General features: G+C 32.5%; 1 protein-coding gene across 6 annotated transcripts in view; it reads left to right on the top strand.

Moving 5' to 3' along the window:
- LOC119068314 (high mobility group protein DSP1) overlaps nucleotides 1–24454 on the top strand; it is a 38651-nt gene extending 14197 nt beyond the window's left edge. For 5 of the 6 annotated variants that reach the window (XM_037171858.1, XM_037171863.1, XM_037171861.1 and 2 more), the window contains exons 3-6: nucleotides 10754–11005; nucleotides 22819–22982; nucleotides 23082–23256; nucleotides 24167–24398. In XM_037171858.1, coding sequence (XP_037027753.1) covers nucleotides 10754–11005; nucleotides 22819–22982; nucleotides 23082–23256; nucleotides 24167–24286 — 711 coding nt within the window. In that variant the 3' untranslated portion in view covers nucleotides 24287–24398. Of the gene's footprint in view, nucleotides 1–10753; nucleotides 11006–22818; nucleotides 22983–23081; nucleotides 23257–24166 lie in introns of all 6 variants that reach the window. The other variant, XM_037171859.1, reaches the window with a different exon arrangement.
- Nucleotides 24455–24748: the final 294 nt, after the last annotated feature.

Raw genomic sequence — 24748 nt, 5'->3', positions numbered from 1 at the left:
GGTGAAACATCAATATGTCCTACATTTGTCTATAACTTATAGTTACGAACCTTACCTAAAAAATGACCTCCAAATGAACAGACAAAGACATTTTACAAATGACGTCATGCACTTTTCCGAATTTTTAAACACCCTCTCGCCGTCTTGTCTCATACGTTCTCCTATACTTGGGCATCATTTAAGTGTGCCCTCCAAATGACCAGCCACCGATAGTTTTCAAAGAAAATTCAATGCAATCCATAGCAGACATATAGTTTCTGATTCTAGACGTGATGGGAAAATTGTGAAAACAAGAGTGGAATATACCTAGTGAAGTCGTTTTGTTTGTCTACTTGAGAGAAAATCTTGTAGTCGAACGTTTCTTTTTTCTTCTTTTGTTTTTTTGTTTTTCTCGTACGAAGGAATATTATTGTTGGAACGAGTTTTCCCATTTGACTTCACCATCGTTATTACTTTTTCTACATCCGATCCGATGCCTTTAAATTACCGCATTTATTATTCATGCAATATTAGAAATCGATAAAATTGAATGCCGTAACTGTTCTTTTTAGCATTTGACTTTGTGTGAGTCGTTTCGACATCAATAAACATGAAGTGTGATTTTCTACTTATTCATAGCGAAGAAGCTAATCGGCGGGCCTAATGCCGAAATTAGGAGAGAGAAGTGGAAGTAGGAAAAATATCATTATTAGGAACACGAACGGTTATTATTTATTAAAATCCATTATCATTAACATTTTCGCATATATTTATAATATGCGCGGTCGTTTGGATTGGCTTGTTGTCAAAAACACTGTCAACATTTTGCAATTTTAATATTTTCACATTTTTGGATAATTGATTCTTAATGTTTATGGTTTTACACACACCATTCCACCTTTTTCTTATTCACCATTTATTGAAGACAAGTTTTATTTAGGGTTTGACATATTTCAAAAACCTAAAATTTTTATTATTTTATGACCGTGACTAAACCGAAATTCTGGCTGTTCGACTTGTCGTTTATTTTATTCTTTCTTGCATCATAAAATAGCAACTCGATAGTTTTCTCTGCCTACCTTCGTCACAATTCCTTTCATTTGATTTATTAGCAAACAGTTAAATTCAGCCAATTGTTTTACTACCCTCAGATTAAAGCCCTGAATTTAATCAAAAAAAAGTTTCTTATAAATGCTTTACGTATCTCTCTCGCTTCTTCAATTTTGTTGGATTTTTTTTTCTCGTTACATTTCGGAATCGTTTACAAACTTTTAAGCAAAACGACATCGTATGGTGCGGGTATATAAAAAGTAATAGAACCGAAAATTATAGGCGTTACAGTCAAGACCTATAATTATGGTTTATACGGGCTCTTACGTACACACTCAATGCTTAATTTTCAATTTAAGTTTTAAATATTTTTTTTTTCTGTTCGGTTCATGTGAATTACTTTCCGCTTAATCCGATGTGTTCGATCAGTGTTGTAGAAGCATCGGTGCCAACAATAATTGGCTAATGCTATTTCTTCTTCTTCTTCAATTCACCCAACTTTTCGAAGCTTTAGTTTTTATTGTTCCCCTGGAAGAGGTATAAATGTCGTCAATACAATTTTTTTTCCTCCTCTATTCTGTTCTGTATGAGATACACGAAACATTTTCAATGATATGGATTTGCTTCGTTGAATAGAGTTTGTCTGGTTGGGTCTGTTCAACGAACCACGTATACTACGATGCATGACAATAAGACGCACTGTTTTCGTTTATATATTGCATATAAATGATATTGTATGGATGTCGTCTATAATATGCGTTGTGTGTTGTCTTTTTGAACTCTAACGTTTTCTAACCGTGTTGCGTATATATATACCCTTGGGTGTATAAATGAAATAAATTGTACTCTCTCAGATAAATCATGATAAAAATTTAAGATTGAAAATTTTATACTTTAATGGAATACGTGGTATAGACGCAAACAACATTCGATTATTTTATCAGTAGATTTAAGATTTTCACCATACCATCTCAATCTATGACGACACAGACTAAAACAATTAATTGCGCAGAATATAATATTTCCATTCACTAGACGAACATGCCGATTTTCCTTACAATTTTTTTTTCTTCTCGTTCTTCTGTGTCTTTAAAGTTTCATTTCCATCCATACACATTGATCAATGACGAATTACAGTTTTTTTCTTCTTCAACTTTTTCCAATCTATATACACAAGATTTTCTTTCGTTGCAAATAACGTCGAGAACGCAATTTCTTTGCGCTTTACGTCATCATCAATTTATCATAGTTTAGACTCATTGGATGTTTTATACATATATATGTGTGTTCAACAGAAGTTACGAGTGCTGTACAAGACGAAAGTGCTTCAAATAAAAATTTAAAGAATTTTACCTTATAGACTTTTGTCACAGTTTGGCTTTTATTTCTTTGTGTAGCATTGAACCAATAAAATAAAACTTTCAATTCGTTTCGATGTTGGATTTTTCCCTATTTCTCCAATGAATTCTTCGAGAATTTTAGCGAAATAAATTTGAACTTGAAATTTAACAATGCAAATGCCTTTGTTAAATAAATGAATTGTCTCCATCTGTTCGATCTGTTCAATTTATTTACCTATGACGTGGTTACAGGAGATGAATATTTTTTTTTTCGATAGCGAATGGTTTCGACTTTCTGCCACTTTTTCTATCTGATTGTCAGCTCATGGTAACAATGGGAAAGAGATGATCAATATTCAAAAAGATGTGTTCCTCTAATGTGAAGTCTCAATAGGTATTTGTAATTTGGCTACGTTTCGACGTAAAAAGTACTAAAATGAAATTGATTTCGACAGACTGGAATGATTCATTGCGACAGTGCTCTGAAATGAAAGTTATGAGAAAGGGTCATTTTCTCCACTATTACAGAAGAAATCTTGTTCGGTTAATGTAACTAAATGGATTTCTGCTCAAACAATGTTTTCTCAAATTTCACTTCTTCGGGTTGTATTGGCAATCTTCCACTTGGTACATAAAACCACCCAGGCTCGCTATTTGTTAAAACTTAAAACCAGAGACGGATTAAACCGATGAACTACATGGGCTTAGCGAATATTGGCGCTGGAAATTAAATCGATGTGTTTAAGCTTAGAGCTGGAATAGAAATAGCCTAGTGGCAGTCTAAGTTTTAATTCGGTCCTGCTTTAAAGTTACAATTACCTACAATGAAAAATATCTATTCCGGAACGTCTGATTCTGAACGGGGGTGCATGGTGGTAATATCTAAACGAGTGGTGAAATCTCACTTATATAAGCCGGAAATTCTCGTCTAAATTTAAGCCAAAATGAATATGTTCTTGATGAATGAAAAATGAAAAAAGTGAAATATTGATGAAAGCTATGTTGTGACTGACAAGTTAAGGTTTAGTCATATTCGTCATTAGAATGTATTGGTCTAGAAGTAGTAGATTTAGTCAATGTCATGTAACATTTCTGGTTTTCTGTGTAGTTCTCAAATCTAGTACTTCAAAGTTTAACACATTTGATGTGGGTTAAACTTGTGAAATTAGTTAAAAATGAGATTTTTGGAACGTAATTTTTGTATGCAAATCTTCACTTTGAAAACAAATTGCTTTCTTGCGCTGAAGACCCACTGAGACACAAATCCGAAAGTGTTCGATCAAATATTTTTCTTCTTAGATCTTCGTCACGTGCAAGACAATGTTTCGAGCCATGACAATGACCTTATCATAAACTGTTATGCACACATGAGTTCTTAGATTTTTGTTTGGTTTCGTAATTCTGATTTTAATGTTGTTGTTTAAAAATTTTAAGTTCCATTCCACCAAATGCGATTAAATTTTGCTAAACAATTTAAAAATGCACCAACTCTTTAAACGGCATTTTTTCAATTTAAATTTATTGCAACCAATCATATCCTAGGTATTATGAGAATTTACATTCCATCATATTTAAATAAACACAAAATGCACACACAAAAACAGAATGAATACGAGCGAAAATATATATAAAAAATACGAATAACAACAACAACAACAAAAAACCGCATAAATTTAAATTAATATTTGGGAAAGAGATTAAAATTACGTTCTGTTTACTCTATTCACAAAATATATGTATATAAAATTGCACACCTCTTGTGTTCATATAATAACCGGCATTAACTATTTAAAACCACGTGGTTACGATTTTGAGATGTTATTTTTCCTATACAGAAAAACACACATCTCTTTTCACTTTTATGTGTAATATATTTATTTTATATACATGGATCATGATGATATTATAATGCCATCGGAATAGAATATGTGAAACAGCTCTGTGAGCAAGAAAAATATCAATGGAAAACCATTATAAATGGTGTGATGTATTGTATACCAAGATTAGATTAGATTAGATTAGATGGGAGGGTGTAAGCCCAGCACCTAAGCCTCAGATGGGCCTGTTGTGCTATTGTACAAGTCTCTTGATCATATGGACTGTGATTTTACATCATATCTCTCCCGACTTAGATTGTTCACAAATCGACCGTGTGTTAACGTCCCATACGTTGTGAATTCTCCAAGCCGTGGGTGGTATGCGAATACCACAACCATCACTAATTGACCTGTACATTTTCCCAAAGATGGCGCTATCAACATTGTCATGTTGTAGCTCTTTCTACTATTGACATTATGTCGATATGGTTTCTTTTATGGAGAAAGCGAATGTTGGGTTTTTTGATATTTCCGACTTTGTTACGGTTACGGCTATTAGTTTTAGGTAATAGCAAGTGTCTAATCACCATAGGCCATGAGTTGCCTCTTCGTATAAATCGCCATGCCACCATGTGACTGAACTCGTTCTGGCGTTGCAGGTTGTAGCGTTTGAATGATTCGTATTTCGTCATATCCCTTGACATCCATACAACGTATCAATCAATAGATCTGTTAAACCTCGCGGTCATTTTGGAGTACAAGATAGTTTCTGTATCTTGGGATTGTACCACAGCAAATTTGTAAAAATTTGCTATGTGGTTTTGGGGTGTCAAATGAGAACCCGAAGCGTTTGTACCTTACCTGCACTAAAATTGACTGCCAGATGCCATACGGCAATGTGTCATTTTCGTACATTAATCGAGCACGTAATTTAGCATTAGCTTCTGGTAGAGTCGATTGTTAATCCGTAAACCGACGCCACGAAGCACATGTTAAATAACAAAGGAAATAACACAATTGTTGATATCGCACAATGAGGCGAGAACGACTTTATTGATCAAAGAGAAAATGACCTACGAGAACAACACTTTGACTTCGTTAATAAAACCTTTAAAATAATTTCACCATTTAAACATTACAGCAAAATAAAAACACCAAAGCCGTAAAAGTTGGCACAGAAATTAGACAAAATCGAAAATGAATTCACACACAGCCACACAAAAGAAACACTTTTAGAGAGCAACGCATAAACACGTCCGTTCTCTGTGACTGCCGTTGTCCCAATGTTGTATACCAACAATTCAATCATTCTTCTTCGTTCTCACTTACTTGGGATATATTGTATTGCCATATATTATATACACAACACACGATGAATTCTGTTTTTTTTTATTATATACAATTCATCGTCATAATTTTTACAAGGGAATATTTTTCTACATTCATAAAAGTTATGTTACATAAAGGCAAACGTTTTGGAATATAGAGGTGTGTATATGGACTTGATATTGTAACTTGTAGTGTCTCTGTTAATCGGTATCAGCAAACCGGAGAATGTGTGTTTTTTTTTTGAGGAAATGTGTATCCTTAGATGTTTACAATTGATTCATATAAATACATATATGACGAAGTCCATTGAATGCGTTATTTGGTGTGATTTGTTTTTGTTTTTGTCTTCGATTTTACTTCACTTCAAGACGTCTAAACATTTGTATATACGAAAAACAATCCAAGCATAGAAAGTACGTATATATATATACATGCACGTGTGACAGTGGCTTCTGCTTAGTTAGATTGGAAAACCTTTCTTTTTCTCAATAATTCGCTTGTCTGTTGATTGCAGAAGTCTTTGAATGTTCTTGGTGTGGAGTTGGTAGGTTTTCGTGTTGACATTTGTAGATTTGTTGTTCTTTTCTTGTGTAATTGGTGTAAGCCAATTCAGTTCAATTCAGAAACGAGTAAACTATCGTTAACAGCACCATCGAGAGAACCTTTCTGAAGAGAAATTAAAATTAGACTGCATGTTGTTGACAATGTTGACAGCTAAGTAGAAATACCGTAGTCGGTGGTGCCAGTTCTCATACAAAAATAATAGTCTACTTACTGGAAGTCAAACTGGCCCTTTTAGGCATTTTGGATTTCTTTCAATGTTCTAGTTTTGTTTTTGCCTATTTAGAGCTTCATTTGAACTTCAACAACTGAAATCACAACGAGAAGCTCAGAAAAGTTCTTTGATGAAATGGTCAAAACATCATTTAAACAGCTTTTACGTAGGGGATAAGGTACACAGTTCTGAATCAAAAAAGTAATAGGAATGGTCCATTTACCACTTCATCGAGTCCTCTACGCTTAAAACTCCATTCACATGACCGAATAAAGTGAAGAATTTATGTCAAAAATTCGCCAAAAAATGTTTTGCTTGGTGTAATTCGTCTTGTCCTTTTAGACTTTTCGTCAGCACACTCAGCTTAAAAAGTTGGTAACAATTTCGTTACGACGTTTTGTGTATCTTGACCTTGAGCCATTCTTGTTTTATCGTTGTATAGTAACGAATTACCGCGTTGCTAGCTACTTTCTTAATTCAATTTTGAAAATTCGTTACTGCATTCAAACACGGTGTTTTGCAGGGAAAAATTTCATGGTTTTATCGACAGAAATATGCCATGAGTTCTGACTTATACGGCAAAATGTTAAAATTTCTGAAGTAAAAGATTCCTTATCATTCTGTTACTTTGATCAATAAGAAGTAACATAATTATCAGGGTGATATCAACGCACTTCAAGAATGAGTGGTACTCTAAATAGAGTACTGAAACTGGACAATGTATCATACAAACGTAGAACACTGAAAAAACATTTTCATGTAAAATAGAGTAATTTCTGCAGCTGACACTGTGATCATTGACCACTCATGCTTGAATTGTGTTCGTGATATACTTGCTGCGTGTGCTAAGTCTAGAAAAAATCTTATTCCTTAAATTATGTTCAAATTCAACTAAATAATTGAAATTCAAAATTAACGCGATGGACTGTCCACTGTTTCAGTATTTATCATTGAACTGTATTTTGTTTAACTACTATTCGGTGTACCACCTACATACCGAACTATTTTTCCCCCCGTTTATATTAACAAATAATCAGACAAATATGATTCTAATAGAGTTGGATTTCATGCTAATTTTGAATAAATATCGCTTGATAAATATTTATCAAGGGAATATGATTGGATAAACTAGTCTGTATTTTATTCCTCGTTTTTTCTTCCATGTTTCACTGATAAAAACAATCAAATTTGAGCAATTGATTGAAGTACTGCACTTTCCGTTGTTGGTTCAATATTTCACAGAAAAAAAAAATCCGATTAAGGTTTTCAATTCTGTTTGAGAGACTGTCTACTGTCTACTGCCTTGTTTCTAAATACAGTTGTGATTTTATGCAGGAACTTTTATTGAGCCATAACTGAGATCGTAAATCTTGTGACTGTATATGGTGGAAAAGATGCTGGTATCAATAAACATAAATTCGATTTAAATCGTCGGTGGCTTGTATTCGTTTCATGCTAAATATTTTCGGTAATTGTTTCCTAAAAGATGAATTGTAAGACAAAATCTTCACAGTTGCTCGGTAAATATGACGATTGATATTGGAAATGCAATTGGATCATCCAAATATATATTGATATCTGGTTATTGGACGGTTCACTTAAGTTATTAATATTGGTAACAAACTAGTAGAAGCATTTCGATTTCTTTCTTTTTTCTCTGTTACTTTCACAGACCATTTTAACTTTTTGATGTGGGAAATTATTTTTAAATCTTTTTCCATTCAATTTTCATGCCGGCTAGGGGTTATTGTTCTGCGCAGAATGTGTCCGCGTTGTTGCTTGTTGTTTTTTTTTTCTTCTTCTCTCGATTGCAACTTTTGGTCGATGTCTGTATCATTATGAAAACAATTTGAAAAAATTGAATTTTCTACAATTTGAAAAATACAATTCTGCTAAAAGTATTTTGTGAGTGATGTTGGCATTATATATGGATTGCCAGCAAGTAATGATATTACCGATTTGATGCACTTAAATGGAATGGAACAAGCATGGAAAGTTCTTTAACTGATTCGCCGGATAAGTGATAAAAAACGACTTATCTACAAACGTTGTCGGAACACTGTTCCGACAATCTATAATAATTTCAATTATCGCCGACTTTTCTCTGAAATAGATAGAAATAAAAAACCGAAAAAAATATCTCGCCGGCATAAATTACAAAAAGACTTTTCATTATAAATTGGTGAATGCATTCAGGAATTATTCACCTTAATAGTTTCAGGTACCTATACATTTTGATTTAAAAAAGTAATAAAAAATTACATTTTTTTTCTTCTTCTTCCAACACAAGCCAATCAGACCCAACCGCAATAAAAAATACCCGCAAAAGTACATGATATCGAAATTGTATTGTAATTTCCTTAATCCATCTCGTTCCTCCCCACCCGCTCGTCGAATGTCATTCGTCAGACTTTGTAGTGTTTTAGCCAATTCGACCGAAACATAAAATTAAGTGATTCAAGTTTAATGTTAAATGGGAAAATGTTTAATTAAAATACAGAAAAAAAACGAGAAGAGCGAAAAAAGCACACTCACACAACCATTTAGATTTTTTTCGTTTCGTTTCGAAGTAGATACGTGTGTGTTACATATGCCGAATCGAAATAACTAAATTTTCAATGGAATCAAACTTCTTATTGCGGGTATAAAAATCGAACCACGATCTGCCGAACCGGTTTGATATAAAAGTTTTTTTTTTTAATTTATGTACCTACACAACACAATATACACAGCGACCGACCGAAACTCTTGTGCAGACGAAGAGATTAATATCAGTGAATTCTTTTTTTTTAAATGCGCTTATTCTCGTAATAAAAGAAGAGGAAAAAAAATTGAAATTCATTTTTAATTAATTGGAATTTGTATTGTAAATAGAACCTTTTCTGATTAAATTGAATTTCACTTATGAATGAGCTAAATCAGGAAATTTAAAAGAAGCAAAATTTCTAGAAAATACGAGCCACAACCATTCTGACCTATCGTTATCAAAATTAGATCATTTATCGCGACATAATGTCTGCATAAGAAGTATTGATGACGAATTCTAAAAACTTCTTGCAAATATTTGATTATTTATGACACCTTTTCCGAAAACTTTACTCAATATGAAAGGATAGACCTTGAGGGGCTCTCTGTTTGTGTAATCCGGAACGGTAGAATGTATAACTTTTTGACGTGCCAATTAATTTTGATTAAAAATGTGAACAGAAAAAAAAGGTTTTTGTTTCGCAGCGGCATCTGTTAGATCAATATTTCGTTCATACCGTTCATACACGTTACATTGTACAACTCAATTCAATTGTAAATGAATTTCCATTTTTAATTGAGTCATTGTTTTCATTAAAAAAAACTTTTTTTTTTCGTAACAAGCACAACATTCCTAGGTTATACAGAGAATATTTATGAGACAGCGCTGCAACACGATGTATAATTTCGACTTGAAGATTTTCGATTTTCTGTTGAAAACTGTTTTAAACCCTTTTTTCGTTGCGAATCACTGCGTTCAATTGAAGCAGAGAAGAAACAAGAACAACGATTTTTTTTAGAACTCGTGGTCTTAATTGAATTGAACTACTCTAAAACCGCTTCTTGATTTAACTCAACAATTCCACAAAATTCTCCCTAAAATTCCATCAATCCCACCAGCTCCTTTTTGAAGTAATTAGAAAATCATTTCATGTCCCATCCAATTTAAATATTGAATATTGTAGTCATATGAGGTGACGATCGACTGAATCATGAAACAAGGCTCACCAGCGAACTCCTGTTTTTTCCAACAATATTGCGATCGTCATTCATTTCGACAAGACTGAATTTCATTACACAAAAATCTTATTTGAACATAACTCTTTGAAAGCAGCAGTAATAGTATAAACAAACACTAAACAAAAACGATTTACTCCTGCATATTGTGCGCATCGTATACGAATAACAACAGCAACAACAACCTTTTGAAATTAAATAAATTATAGCAGCATGTGAGATGCTTCTTTTCAAATCATCATACACACAGATTTCCCATACATGCATCTGTTCAATGGTTGAAAAGTTTTTTTTTTTTTTTGAAATGAGAACCCAGTTTCTGCATAAAAATGTAACCTATTTTTTTCCCGTATGTAAACAAATTGTATTTAACCATGGCCTATATATTAGTATTCACTTCAGAACAAAATCCTTCATTTTAACCTTTGGATGAATAGAGTATAAATGCATGTGATGTATACGAACGAATAAAATATAAAAACACGCTATCACCATTCGAAAGAATTAAAATTAAAAATATAAAATGACAAGAAAAGAGAAACGGCTCAACAAAAATGTACGTGTAGGTTCTGGCAATAAAATGAACAAACGCAAAATTAAACAACAATAACCACATTAAAAAAAATCATTCAATTTACCAATTTCGTTATTTGGCTTTCATTAATTCGAATTTTGTTTTCTTTCTTTGAATTTTATTTTAGAATCAACATATACAACAAGATCATCAACAGCAGTTGCAACAAAATCATAATAATCAAAACAACCAACACATACAAATTCAAACTCCACCTGCAAAAATGCCAAGAGGTAAAGGCCCCGACGCCAAACCAAGAGGCCGTATGACAGCGTATGCATTCTTTGTGCAAACATGCCGGGAAGAGCATAAGAAGAAGCATCCAGAGGAGACTGTTATATTTGCTGAATTTTCAAGGAAATGCGCTGAACGATGGAAGGTAATAGTTTTAATTTAATGTTTGCATTTTGTTTTTCTGTAGAGGTATTGATAGGTATAGGCAGGAGTTGTAAGTTAGGATGGGAAAGGATTTCAAATTGAAATTTTCAATGATCTTTTAGGTGGGTTGTTAGGGTTAGGTAGGTGGGTTTAGTGAGTTGTTAGGTTTACTTTGAGCTTGCGTGTTTAATTCTGAATAGACTGGGTGTACCTGTGCGATACTTCATTTCAATACCAATATATCAATTTACTGTTCATGTACATTATACACAACGGATGATTGATCACTGAGAAGCATTTTGAATACGACACGATTCGGACGTTGGTTGTCTTGTCATCTAATTTAAAATTAATAAACATTGCTTTCGGGTTCAATGGATTTGGACTAAACAACGAATGTGTGCACTGTACGTTAAGACTTCCTATGAACTTTCATCAAAGGTCTGCTTTGTTTTCTCTTCTTTTAAAATTTTTTTTGCCGGAAAATGGTCACTATTCTGGTTAGGAATTTAAAACATTAAAGTTCCTGCGTAAGTTCCTGAAAGAGCTGAAAGCTTTGGGACGAACTGTCCCCTTTTGGCATCGTATAACTGAACATACAAAGTCACAATCGTTCTCAGTTTTTTCGGAGTTTTATTTCGGTTTAAATTCGACAGACGAGTTTCGATTGCGATATTTTTTGCGTATACGACTTACAGTCAATTTAAAAAAAAATATATTTCTACATGCTGCCCATTCTTAATGTCATTAAACTTTTAGTATAGATATCGTCTGTACCAGCCCCTTGACCAATACTTTTTCTTAGCAATACGCATATCAGCGCATCGCTGTAACTACCATCGACTGTGTTCATAATACCCAGTGCACACAAACACATATATTCGTTTCTTTAATTGGAACCGAACCGAGTGTCTGTGATCGTTTCACTGAACGAGCAGATTAAACAGAAAAAAAAATTAATTTCTCTCTTCGGAAAACATTCTCCCCAAACGAGAATATCGTGCAAACGGTACGATTGATCTATTTCGATATGTCTCAGTCTAATATATACTTAGATCTTGCGATTAATATAGAAACGGCGAAAATGGTTAATTAAAGAGTCATTGAGTTCATTGATTGAATTTTGTTGAAATCTCACCCGATCGGAGAAGTTCTAGCCGGCTATCGTATCCGAAAGCTAAAATTCATTTTTTTTTATCTCGATTAAATTACATGGATACCGAAACTAAAAATGGTCCTCAACGTGATCCACAAAAAATATTGTGAATCTTGATGATGGGATTTTTTTCATACTGATCTTCGTATCTTTCGTTCTGATTCTCTCTGTGTGTGAGTGCCTTTCGAACGAATACGTAATTATAATTCATAAACTATAATTTCAATAAATCATAATGTCAGAGTTCTCTTCCATTTTGTTTGGTTAAAACTTTTCTTTGTTTTATATCCACTCAACCCATCGTCTGTTACAATGGTCGGTTTTTCTGTTTGTGTTTATATCCTACAAATACAAACAATCGAGAAACACTGTATGCACATGTATATATTACTGCAAAGAAACTCGGCGCGCTACGAACATACCAAAAAAAACATCAACAACCAACAACCATTTGTACACCTACTTTAATACGAGAATGAAAAAAGTATATCTAAAATTACTGTATATCATGAACATCATGAACTATAAAGTACGATGTACGCAAGCGACCATTCAGATTAATATGTGTACGTACATAATATATATTACGGAATTGTCAAGCTAATGCTGGATATATTGGAGAACTCATCCAAGCAGTAAAATATGAATTATTATTCTATCAGTTAATGCTTATTAATTTCAGTTGAATTGTCATTTAAAACATGAATTGTATCCATTGTTTTAGCCGAAATTTTATTTATATCTCCAAAATTCCGAGATTATCGAACATATCTCTGGAGTCCTAAGTGGAACGTTCGACTGTCTACACGAAACACATTTTTTTGTTTATATCGAAATTTTGTTTCGACAATCTTGTCACTTTGCCAGTCCGATGCCAATTAAAAAACTTTCAAATGTTTAGTTTTTGATAAGAAATCGAAGTTTTGACATTCTGACGGAATTTATCTTTATCTAATGCACGGATGTGATATTCTCCCCTGAACGACATTTGAAATTGCATTTTTCTCGGCGTCAGCAAAGACTGTATGGGTTTATGGCATGGCTTTTCTATTAAAATCAGTTTAGCAATCTGTACCCTCGCCTAATCAGTATGTGCAGATAGCATAGCTAAATTTGTGTCTCGATCGTTTTTAGACCAAGAAATTCGATGTGATGTAAGTGTAATTGATTTTTTTTTTCTTCAAAATTTATCTCTAATACTCCTCCATCCATGTTAAAAATGGTGAGAATGTCTTAGCCAAATAATGACTTCGCAGATTTTTCTTCTCTTCAATGGTTGATTTTCCGAATTTTAATAAGAAAAATTATTCAATCCGTCTCATTAACCACCATTTGTTGTGTAATGCAAAAAACAAGGCAAAAAGTCTCCTGACTATGACTAATATATTCGCAAAAAAACGTATTCATGCTTATAAACTATGATTCTTTTAAAGCTGACGTGACATGCGAGATGAATGAGTTTAAAATCAGACTTATACTCTGCGGTTCACGAGGGGTCAACAGATGTGTTAGATTTTGGGGTTTGGAGCTCGGTTTTGGTACTACGTTTTTTTTTCTCTTTCTCCATTCGTCTTTCTTGCTACCGAAAGAAAAATGTCGACTGAATTTTCGATTTTAATTCACAACAATTTTCCACATACACCGAACCATTTCCAACGTTACCACTCATATTAACGGCAAAAACGTTAGACGATAGGATGAATGGAATACGACAAACATAATATGAAACATTAAAAGTCGTGAAATATTTTCTTTGGAAATCGACAAAATATTTCACCCGAATATTACCAGAATTTTCTCCTCAGAAAATTTTGCTAGTTGAAGGTAGTTACACAGAGGTTCCTCCACTGGTAATTGTTTCATTTTATTTTATATGAAAAATCTTAATAACTTTCCACTAATTTGGTGTGATGAGTGGGTGGTGGAAATGGTTCAGCAAAATGGTAAATTGTGTATCAGGGCAAAAACATGGGTGAGGGAGGTTAAATTAGATATGTTAGAGGAAAACATAGTACCTGGAAAGGCAGTCACCACCCCCCTTTTCTGCAAAGCTTTGTATTCATATACAGGGTGTGCCTATATGATGTGTCGGTTCGGTTGATATATTTCTTTTGGTTGTGATATAGAGAGAGAAAAATATGTGAGACATCGAATATAAACATGACAAATATATACATATAACCTTTGGTTTGTTGGCATTGTATTCAATTACACTTCATTAATCGATTACACATTATCTATGCCATTGAGGTTGTGAGTCACTACTACCAAAAACAAAAATTATTCAACGCGAATTTTTTCTACCGAATATGTCGATGGTTTTTTATATATATAATCACTTTGCAACCTTGAACGCATAGGACGATGTCGATATGTACATAACGTGGTTAAAATTTCAATTTTTATTTTTTAACAAAATTTGTTTCGTATTGCACTAACCATTGGAAATTCAGATGTTGAACATTTTCTCTGAGCCTTTTCCAGTCAATCAGAATTTCTTTCAGTCAATGAATGTATTTCGATATTTTGCATTAGAAATGATATCGTTTGTATTTATGTTGGACGCAATCATCGTACACATTCGTATACTCACCCTGTATGTATAATGGATATGTTTTTAATATATGTACAAAACCTTGAGTATATAATATATTACTCTCCTCTACTCGTTTTTCGAGTATATTATGTATTATAGACATTTTCAGCCACCAGCTCGCGACCGTGCCATTGATTTTTGAAAGAAAATGAAAGAGTACAGAAGTGTGTGGTATGCGCTGTGTGCCACTAACACAAACACATACACAAAATTTTGAACCAACAAAATTTTCGTACATATATCTCTACACTTATCTATAAATAGTATAAAAGGAAACTCGAACGGAAAAACAGTTTTGTATAGGTATATGTGTTTTTAGCCATACATACAGACATATAGCCATATAGCCATATAGATCCAATCTATACTCGGGTATGTATTATATATGTACATGATGTATAATCTCATTGGAAAATTTTCTGTGCAAGACTACCAAACTAAACGGAACTTTTTATACATTTTCTATATGGATTCCCAAACTTTTTAATTGATTGTGACTTTTTTTTATTATTATTACTTTTCGCATGTATAGTCTACTACCCGAAAATTAATGAAAAAGTTTTATTAAAAATATTAATTTATTTCGAAACAATTCAGTTCTTTTACTCCATTTCGATGTTCTCAATGTTCCACCACTCAGTCGCTCTCCCGGTGTGTGCAGTTTAGTAATTTCATTTCTTTTACTGCGAAAGTTTCTCATTTTATTAAAGTGAACTAATTTTATTTTAGCGTTTTTTTCTTCTTCTTTGCTTATTCGTTTTACTTATTTGATTATTGGCTTTTCGGAGAATTACATTTTTTTATGTTCTTTTTGATCTAGACATCCACCGGTTTTTATTATTTTTTTCAATTATTCTAAAATATCTACATTTCGGACGGAGTTCTCCATTCCAAAAATACTGTTTTTTTTGCTATTTTCTTTTCCGACTTGAAGAAAATTCTTTTAATGCGACAAAACATGCAATCGAATCGAAGGCGCCGACTATATAACGCCCAGCGGATTGATTCGTTCAGTACATTACGGTCCAACAGAATATAAATCATAAAAGTCTAAGCTTATGACTGCGGATCGAGAAGCATGACTAACCTTCAAATTCTAATACATTGTATGAAGACTGACGTATTTTTTGGACTCGAGAAGTTTTGCTAATTTTCTGACTATGAAAGCGACCTGGAACAAGTTTTCCATTGGCTGTAACATGCATCCAAATAAAACTAATTTAAGTTTGAAATTGAATTTTTATAAAGATTTAAACTTTAGTTTTGGTTGAAAAGGCGAGACTAGTAATGCTAGGTCCTATGATTGTATTAATTTGTATGGAATTTCGGCTACGAAATACTTGGCTGCGGATTATGAAGACAAATCAAATTAAAATGCTCCATTCTGAGGTTTTTCAAGGTATCGTGTTTCGAAGACTGAAATAGCGAGCATTTGAACTGTTTTTTATTACATTTGCACGGTTTATTCAGTGTAAGGGAGTTTAGGTGCACTCACGTTTATACTGGTTAGTCGAGATTATACGAACCCTTTTCACTGAATAAACCCTGCAAATGCAAAAAAACATTTCAAATGCTCGCTATGTAAGTCCATACTGGTTTTCGAAACACAACACACCTCAGAATCGATCATTTAAATTCGATTTTGCTTTAATATTCCTACCGATTAGTTGTGCTGACGAGGGATGCCGCAATGTCCCATTCAATACGATACGATTTTGTTCATTTTAGTCTTAGATGTGCGAGCTCCCCTCGATACAATGTGTCACTCGTAAAAATTGAAAGCACCCAAAAAGAGACGAGTCATTAATTGCGTTTTTTCACAACGTTTTCCAAATAGCATGTCACGATTTGAAACCTCCATTCACTGCGGTGCTAAATGAAGAAGAATAAAAGAATTCGTAATTGGAGTCATCTACATGTAAAAAGTGAAGAACGCAAACCAAAAAAAAATAGTTTGCAATCCGTTCACCCTCTATGTTTAGATGATCATAGTTTAGACAGTTTTTAACCTCACGGACAACATATCAATTAAATGTTCAATCAAATTTCCACATGTAGTGCGGATGTATTTACCATATAATTTTACCTTACTACATTTGACCTGTGTTATCCCCATATCAGCCCCAATGTAACACCACATTCAACGATCAACAATGTTATGGTTCAAAGCCATAATATTACATTGTTTATTGAAATTATAATTATGTTTTTTTCCTCTTTAATTCTTTAAACACACGATACACTTAAGTTGCCATACATTATAAACAGATAATTGCATAACGACATACTATGGGTTATAATGAAAATGAGTAAATAAATATTATTTAGCCAGAAACCAATTAAAAAAAAATATTATTGATACGGGTATAGAGTTACAAGGTAGAAAAAAAGAGTGAAAAACGAACGAAAAATTATTTACATCGAATTTGAAATTATTATTACTCACACTCACTATAAATAAATGAGTGTACCACCTATATATTATCTGCAACGTGGATGATGATGGTGTTATTCAACCTGTGCACGTATAAAACGAAACGAAGAAAAAGTGTGGCTATAATTTTGTTTTTTTCTGTTGCAGAAAAGGATCATTTTATCGACACTGTGTATCAGTGTGTACCATATTGGGTAAAAAGAAAATTGAACATGTTGGAACGATGTAGATATATATTTATACGTGTTTCGTATAGCGAATTTTTATTGAAAATTATTCAGAAACTTTGTTGGGGAATTCGTTTCTTTTTTTTTCTCTCTGTGTGTAAATTCTTGCGTTCTGTTCTCCTCTGTCCAAATTAAAAAGTGTTTCATTTACGAAAAGTAGAAAAAATGATTTCGCTAAGTTGATGACAAAGATCCGGGGGCGATGTAAATAAACGAAATAGAACCATTCACTCCAAATGGCCTGAAATTTTCTTTTGTCCAACTAAAAAATGTTTTCTTTTTTTTTAATACCAAGGACAAAAGACAGCTTTCATATTCAAGAACACAAACACACAAAATGTTACAAAACAGATTAAGGATTACGTGAATGGAACGTTCTTTTCTGAATAAAGTTTAGTGTTTCGTCAAAAAAAAGAGAGCCAAGAATAGAGATTGAGTTTAGCTGATTGGATGTTCTTTAATCAGACCACCAACCGTGCAACATATCCTTCATATATGAAAGTTCTGCGGCTGCAACATCCTCTTTTCTCGATAATATCGTCACTGTCTAAACAAATGACGTAGATGTTTCACGTGTACGCATAACTTTTCAATTTAGATGAAGACAAAACGTTCAACACAACCATGATATGACTGAGACACATTTTTTATGGTAATAAAATATCTTATTTGTCATCAAATTTTATGTCTTGTTGCCATTGAATATTTTTCCGATATATTTTCGATCGACATTTTCGTTTCCATAAAAAAAATTCTTTTCAATTTAAATGCAAACTTTGACTCCCATATTTGTCTGCCAGTGTGACAGTAAAAATTCGAGAGAAGAAAAACTATTCTTATTGAGGTTATACGTTTCCAGAAACGAAACCATTTTGTTTGATGGATTTATCATAGCATGACTTTGAGAATTATAATCTATGAAATTCCTAAAATTCTTTTAAAAAGATCCTAACATTTAAAAATTTGTAGGAGTTTTGGTAAACTTCAGGAATCCAATTCTTAAAATTCCCAAAAACTCGTAAAAATATTTATAAAAGTCTTAAAATTCTTAAAACCCTTCAGAAAATTCTTAAACATCTTCAGAACATTCTTAAAATCCCTAAAAATTTCTTCCAAAACTTTTTAAAAGTCTTAAAAAATTCTTAAATTTCCTAAAGTTCTTACAAAGATCCTAAAATTCTCATAAATGTCTAAAATAATGCCTCGAGAAAGAATCATATTTTCATTATTCCACCAGTCGTGGCAAAAATTGTATGAACTTAAAACAGACAATGCAGCAACATGTCCTACTCCTTCTTTTTATTGTCGATAATAAAGTTCAAATATGCAGGAATATTTATTGCTGTCCGTTTCAAATAAATATATTTTAAAAAAATCTCCTTAATCACTGACAATAGCAAGTTAAAAGCCTCTCAGCATGAGAGCGGTAACGTCATAAAATCCACACATATTCTTAGTATACCCGTCCAATTGTTTAAAAAATGTTAAATTTGTATTGTCTCACCGAAACTGAAACAGCTTGAAAATTGAGACGAGCCAAAAAAAAAACACACACACACAAACAATACACCGAAAACTAAATTTGTAAAAAGCAAATATATGTTCGAGAAAGGTACCGACATTTGTTAGGACAATTAGAAACGAATAACTTTCCGAATATTTCTAAAACTAAAATTCCAAAAACGAAATTTTGTTTGTAAAGGTCAACGCTGCTAGTCATCAACATCTGGAAACTATATTTTATATTTTGATGTTTATACAGACATATTGTATGCAAATTATTATATAATTTGAATTCACACAGAAAAAATGTGGTAGCTGGGAGCCTTTTATATTACGCCAGCGTCAAATTTTTCGAATGGTAGTCCATACATTCGAGTATACTAATACATGTATAATAAGCTCATTTATTATATGCATTCTGACAAAATATGAAGCCGGTGAAGTTGTTTTCATTAAGATTAACAATGCTTTACGTATAATATACGAACTTGTGCAGGAACAACTAATATGTTCGGTGGAAACAATAACAATTACACAAAAAAAACCAGACCCGATTTGCGGAAAACGTCCATGAAGCGCAAAAAGTAATTAACAAAATTAAAAATGCATAACACACTCGCGTACCCAAATTATCGTTTCCTTCCAAAAAAAGATTTTTTTTTGCTCTAGAAAAACAATACGCAAGACAGTAAAAAAAGATGCAATTGTTAAGCAGCACAATTGTTAGACAACATAAAACGAAACTTATACAACTGAAAAATCTTCTTTAAATTCTTCTTGCAACGAATTTAAAAAACGAAAACAAAACTTATGTTACATCAGCTTTAGTAGCATACCAACTAGTGTTTTGTACGTATGGATATAAGCTGTCGAAAGAAAGGAAGGAAAAAAAACGAAATTATATTTCTTTAACAAGCAATGCTATTATTCACGATTTATTTTCTTCGTCATTTTACTCGGTTTTTTTCCTTATTTAAAGAGGAAAAGCTCATCTGCATTTCAAACGAAATTATTGATTTATTCAAAAAACCGTCTGCCTTGTGCAACATTAAATTCCTAACAAGACGCGAAATGCAAGGAATTTATTTCAGTTTTATCGACAATGAACGAGACATTTTATGAAAACAAACTGAACCAAACCAAAAAATCTTTGCAAAATGTTTCTGGTTTTGTGCTTCAGTTGTTTTTTTTATGGAAAAAGATTAAAGCACATTTCGGATGTAATATGGGAGAATGGGATGCGATTTTATGTTATACCCATACGTATATGTACAAATATATTCTCTCATCCAACCGAATCAAAACGCAAAAAAATAAGCTGAAAAAGGAAATCATTTTGAAAATTCTCAACAACCACCCACATGCGTAAATTAATGTTTTTCCGTAGAATCGATCGATATTTTATGCCATTTTTTTTGGGACTTTAATTCATTTAATGGCCTATGACGTACATAATATAAATGTTTCATTGATTAGGAATTAGTAGACGAATTTAATTGGTCGTTTCATTGGAATAGGTGAATCGGTTCGACATATATATTTATTATATTATGAAGTAGAAATGTCGAAATTTATCAATGAAATTCCGATTCCGTGTAAGTGTGTACGTATGCAGACAAAATTTATTTAAAATAATAATAATAAAAAAAACCGATCGTTGTACACACGTAAGAAGTGAATTTTAATTTAAAAATTAAAACCGGTAAAATATCCGGTGTGTTCCACTTAAAATTTTCATATTTTTTTTCGTTGTTTCGTTTTTTTTTTTAAATTAAACATTCAATTTCTTAGGAAACCATACTCATGCCTAAAACTTTCCTGCCATTTTGAATTCGTAAGCGATGCATGGCTATGTATGTAATAAATAAAACAAGTTCTATATAACCAAAGTAATTTATTATTCATCAATATCTCAATCCACATACGACCACCGCTATGTATATATAGATATATGTATGTTAGAAAATATAAATTTGCACATGATTAATTAGATACAGACATCTATTCGATGATTTAATACCCATCCACTTTCCGTACACTCATATATATGTATAAATATATTGTATGCAGAGATATAGATTCTCGTTTTTATATTTTGTGTGTTTTTCGGTGGATCGTCAAGTGTATATATTTATACCGAGAACAACGTCATCAGAAAATAATAAAAAAAAATTAAATGAACCCACCAAACAATTTCTAACTACTTAAATATATGTGTGATGGAGACTACGTAATAATGAAAATGTTATTTATATTTTGAGAAAAAAAAATTGTTTTATATTTGAGCTGGAAAATCATTTTTTTCTTCTTCTTCTTTTTCGATTCACTCTGTTCCTTATTTCCGAAAAACGTTAAAAAAGAAACAAGAAAATTATTATTCAATCGGAATATATACATAAAACGAATATGCGCATACTCTAAAACTTAAAACTTCTCGTACCATTCGACAGGAAAATTTATTTTCATTGCACCCCTTTTTAAATACGAAACCATATTACCTCCATACACTACTACTAACAACCCCAGAAAATAATTTTGCACCCCAAAGCATAGAACATTATATAGATAGATAGATGGATAGATATATATGCTCCCACATTAGGTTTATAGTTAGATGGTTCGTTCATCGACGACGACGTGTATATATGTATATAAAACATTGTACATTGTACAATACATATACATATATATATGTGTACACATAACTTTAGGAATAGATATCATTAAACCGGACGAGAGGAAAATGAGAAAACCCAAGGAGAAAACTCACACTTGTGTGTATTTAAAATATATTTTTGTTGTAATTATTAACAATGAGGTAATTAAAAGCAAACATACGAAGTGAATGTAATACATGCTGAGTAAATTTCTGAGTCTGAACATACCCTAACCCATTTTGACGGATTGAAAATCGAATTGAGAAAATAATATCTTTTCCAGTTACCATAGTTTCCAACAAAAATATGCGCCGGAAAGAAAGAACAAGAAAAGGAAATTCTCTTAAAACTTTTTTTTTTAAATAAATTTATGCATTTGATGTTATTACGATAACACGTACTATTACCTAATGCCATTAATTAAGTTCCCATTTAGAATAAACACACACGATAGAGAAAAAAAGCCTGAAAATGAAAATGAATAACAACAAAACAGTTGTAATTACTCTAGCAGCAAAACATTGCGATCAGCAATGTTGTTGTTTTTTTTCGCAAATAAATTCCACTCACAGAAGGTGGCAAGCTATTGTTTTGTATACGAATAATGACAAAAAAATCACATTGATTTATTGAAAACAATTTTTGTCACATTTCTACAACAGAACATAATAATTACATTTTTGATTCGATAAATTTTTTAACAATTTTTTTTTCATCCGTTCACAAACAATTTCCCATTGAATATTATATATGTGTGGTTCTGTGAGGCGAGAAAGAGAGGTGTATGGAAAAAGTTGGATTATCTTACACAGTTGTTAATGCAAAGATATTGCTTGGGTTTTTTATTCTCGATGTAGGTCACTTTTCGATTTCTGTCAGATTCTGAAAAGAAATGCTCGAAAGAGTGGTATGCCTGTATAGTACTTGTTATGTAGAATTTGAAATCACGTCACTCTTCATTATTTCTACCTTTTTTCTTTGTTATAATTTACAATTTATAAAGCCTCTGGAAAAATTGAGTCAACGAAAATGCATAAGAGTGACGTTGTGGGTTGATAATTTTAGTTATTAGCGACAATGAAAGGGCTTTAAAAGGTAATAAAAATAGTAGCAACTTCTAATGTTTAGGCAAGATAGTTAGAATATAAGACCGTTCACACCGAAACGGTCGTGTGTATCTGATGACTGTATTTCTACTTCCATTAATAACTTTACTCACGTTACGTACCTTCTTGTTCCAGACGATGTTGGACAAAGAAAAGAAGAGGTTCCATGAAATGGCCGAAAAGGACAAGGCCCGTTACGACCTGGAAATGCAAAACTATGTGCCACCGAAGGGGGTTGTTATTGGTCGTGGAAAGAAGCGGAAGCAAATCAAGGATCCGAATGCACCGAAGAGATCGCTGTACGTTATAACACACTAAATGCAATTTATCGGAATCGATAACGTTTAGCGTTGTTTTTGTTTCTAATTTGTTTCCTTCTTTTCTTCCAACCCGTTTAGCTCGGCATTCTTCTGGTTCTGTAATGACGAACGCACAAAGGTCAAGGCTCTGAATCCTGAGTATGGAGTTGGCGATATTGCGAAAGAACTCGGCAAGAAGTGGTCCGATGTGGAACCGTCTACTAAATCAAAGTATGAGGCTATGGCTGAAAAAGACAAGAAGCGATATGAAGTTGTAAGTAAACTTTTTTTTTGGTCTTCATTGTTTCGTTTTCCTTGATAGAACCGAACCGACAAACTTTTCCATTTTGAAAGAAAATTGTTCGTATTGTGAGACAACAAGTTGAACTTTATGTTCACCCTCAAAAGAACTATAAAGGTCATTTGTTGTGAAATTTCGCAGGCAGCATTCACTATTATAGTGACACAAATTAATGACTTATTGTTGTTGACACAAATCACTCTGGAATCAAACTTCTGAGCTTAGGCCGGAAACACACGAGCACTTTTGCTTTGCTGAAATGGATAATTGTGGTTACGTTGCCCATTGTTTAAAGCATGCTCCAAATCGAATTACAACAGAAAATGCAGCATAATTGACACTATCAGCAACTAAAAATTGATTGTGTGTTTTCGGCCTAAGCTCAGTCCTGTGAGAATTCGGACTTGACAATCTCCACATATTTGACTAAATTGAATGTACAAGTCAGTGATTTGTCGTCCACTTGTTTCAATGCAGTTACAGAGGTTCGATCACCTTCTGTTCTCACGATACAGTTCGCTAAATGCATCGTTGGTCAAGACAACAAATATTAATCTGTCGAACACTCATACTGCCAGCTGTGAAAAAATTTCAATGCAGAAAAAAAATCATTTCTTACAATTGCAATGTCAATTACAATTTCAAGCAATCAATAAAAAGTATGTCAGTCCAGCACAGCGATAAATTTCGAAAGAAAATAAATGAAAAAAAAATATTTTGTTTTAATGTCATCCGCATTATATATACATAATCTTGTGTCGTCTACGATTACACTTTTAATTCAAAAAAAAAATTGTTGTACGGTTGATGTTTCATATATTTTGTCTGTGTTCGTTCTCTCTGTCTCATCGTCGCTTAATACAATTTTTTTGGGTTCATTTAGGAAATGACTGAATATAAGCGAAAATGTAAGGGCATTCAACCCATGGTCGTTGCACCGCCACCAGTTGTTATGCAAGAGGAGGAGGATGACGATGACGAAGGTGACGATGACGAAAACTAATACGTAGTTACGGCATTACGTAGGGCGTATTAATACGACTTAGATTTTCGATAAGCTATTTGTTTATGTAAAATGTAATTACTTCAAAAAAAAAATACAAATTAAAAAAAAACACATTTTCAAACAAACAAAAGAAAAAAATACAAAAAAAAAAATAAATAAAAAAAACAAAATATTATAATATTAATATAATCAAATGAGGAGAATTTTGAATAATTAAATAAAGTAAAAAAAAGTTGTTTTTATTTATAGAAAGTTCTCTCTCTATCTTAAAAGAAAATAATTTTTATTTAAATACAAAACAAACAAAAAAACGAAAAGTGAATTGCGCGAATTTTTCTTATTTTTTATTACTATTATTATAATTATCGTCCTGTTTCATTTCGATTTTTTTCTCTCTTTCTCTTAAGTTTTGTCACATAGTTCCATAGTTTCGGTTTTTTTTGATAAATTTTATAAATA

This window comes from Bradysia coprophila (genome assembly GCF_014529535.1).
Source record: "Bradysia coprophila strain Holo2 chromosome X unlocalized genomic scaffold, BU_Bcop_v1 contig_173, whole genome shotgun sequence".
In the NCBI taxonomy this organism is placed as follows: domain Eukaryota; kingdom Metazoa; phylum Arthropoda; class Insecta; order Diptera; family Sciaridae; genus Bradysia; species Bradysia coprophila.
This window is presented reverse-complemented; position numbering and strand designations above follow the sequence as displayed.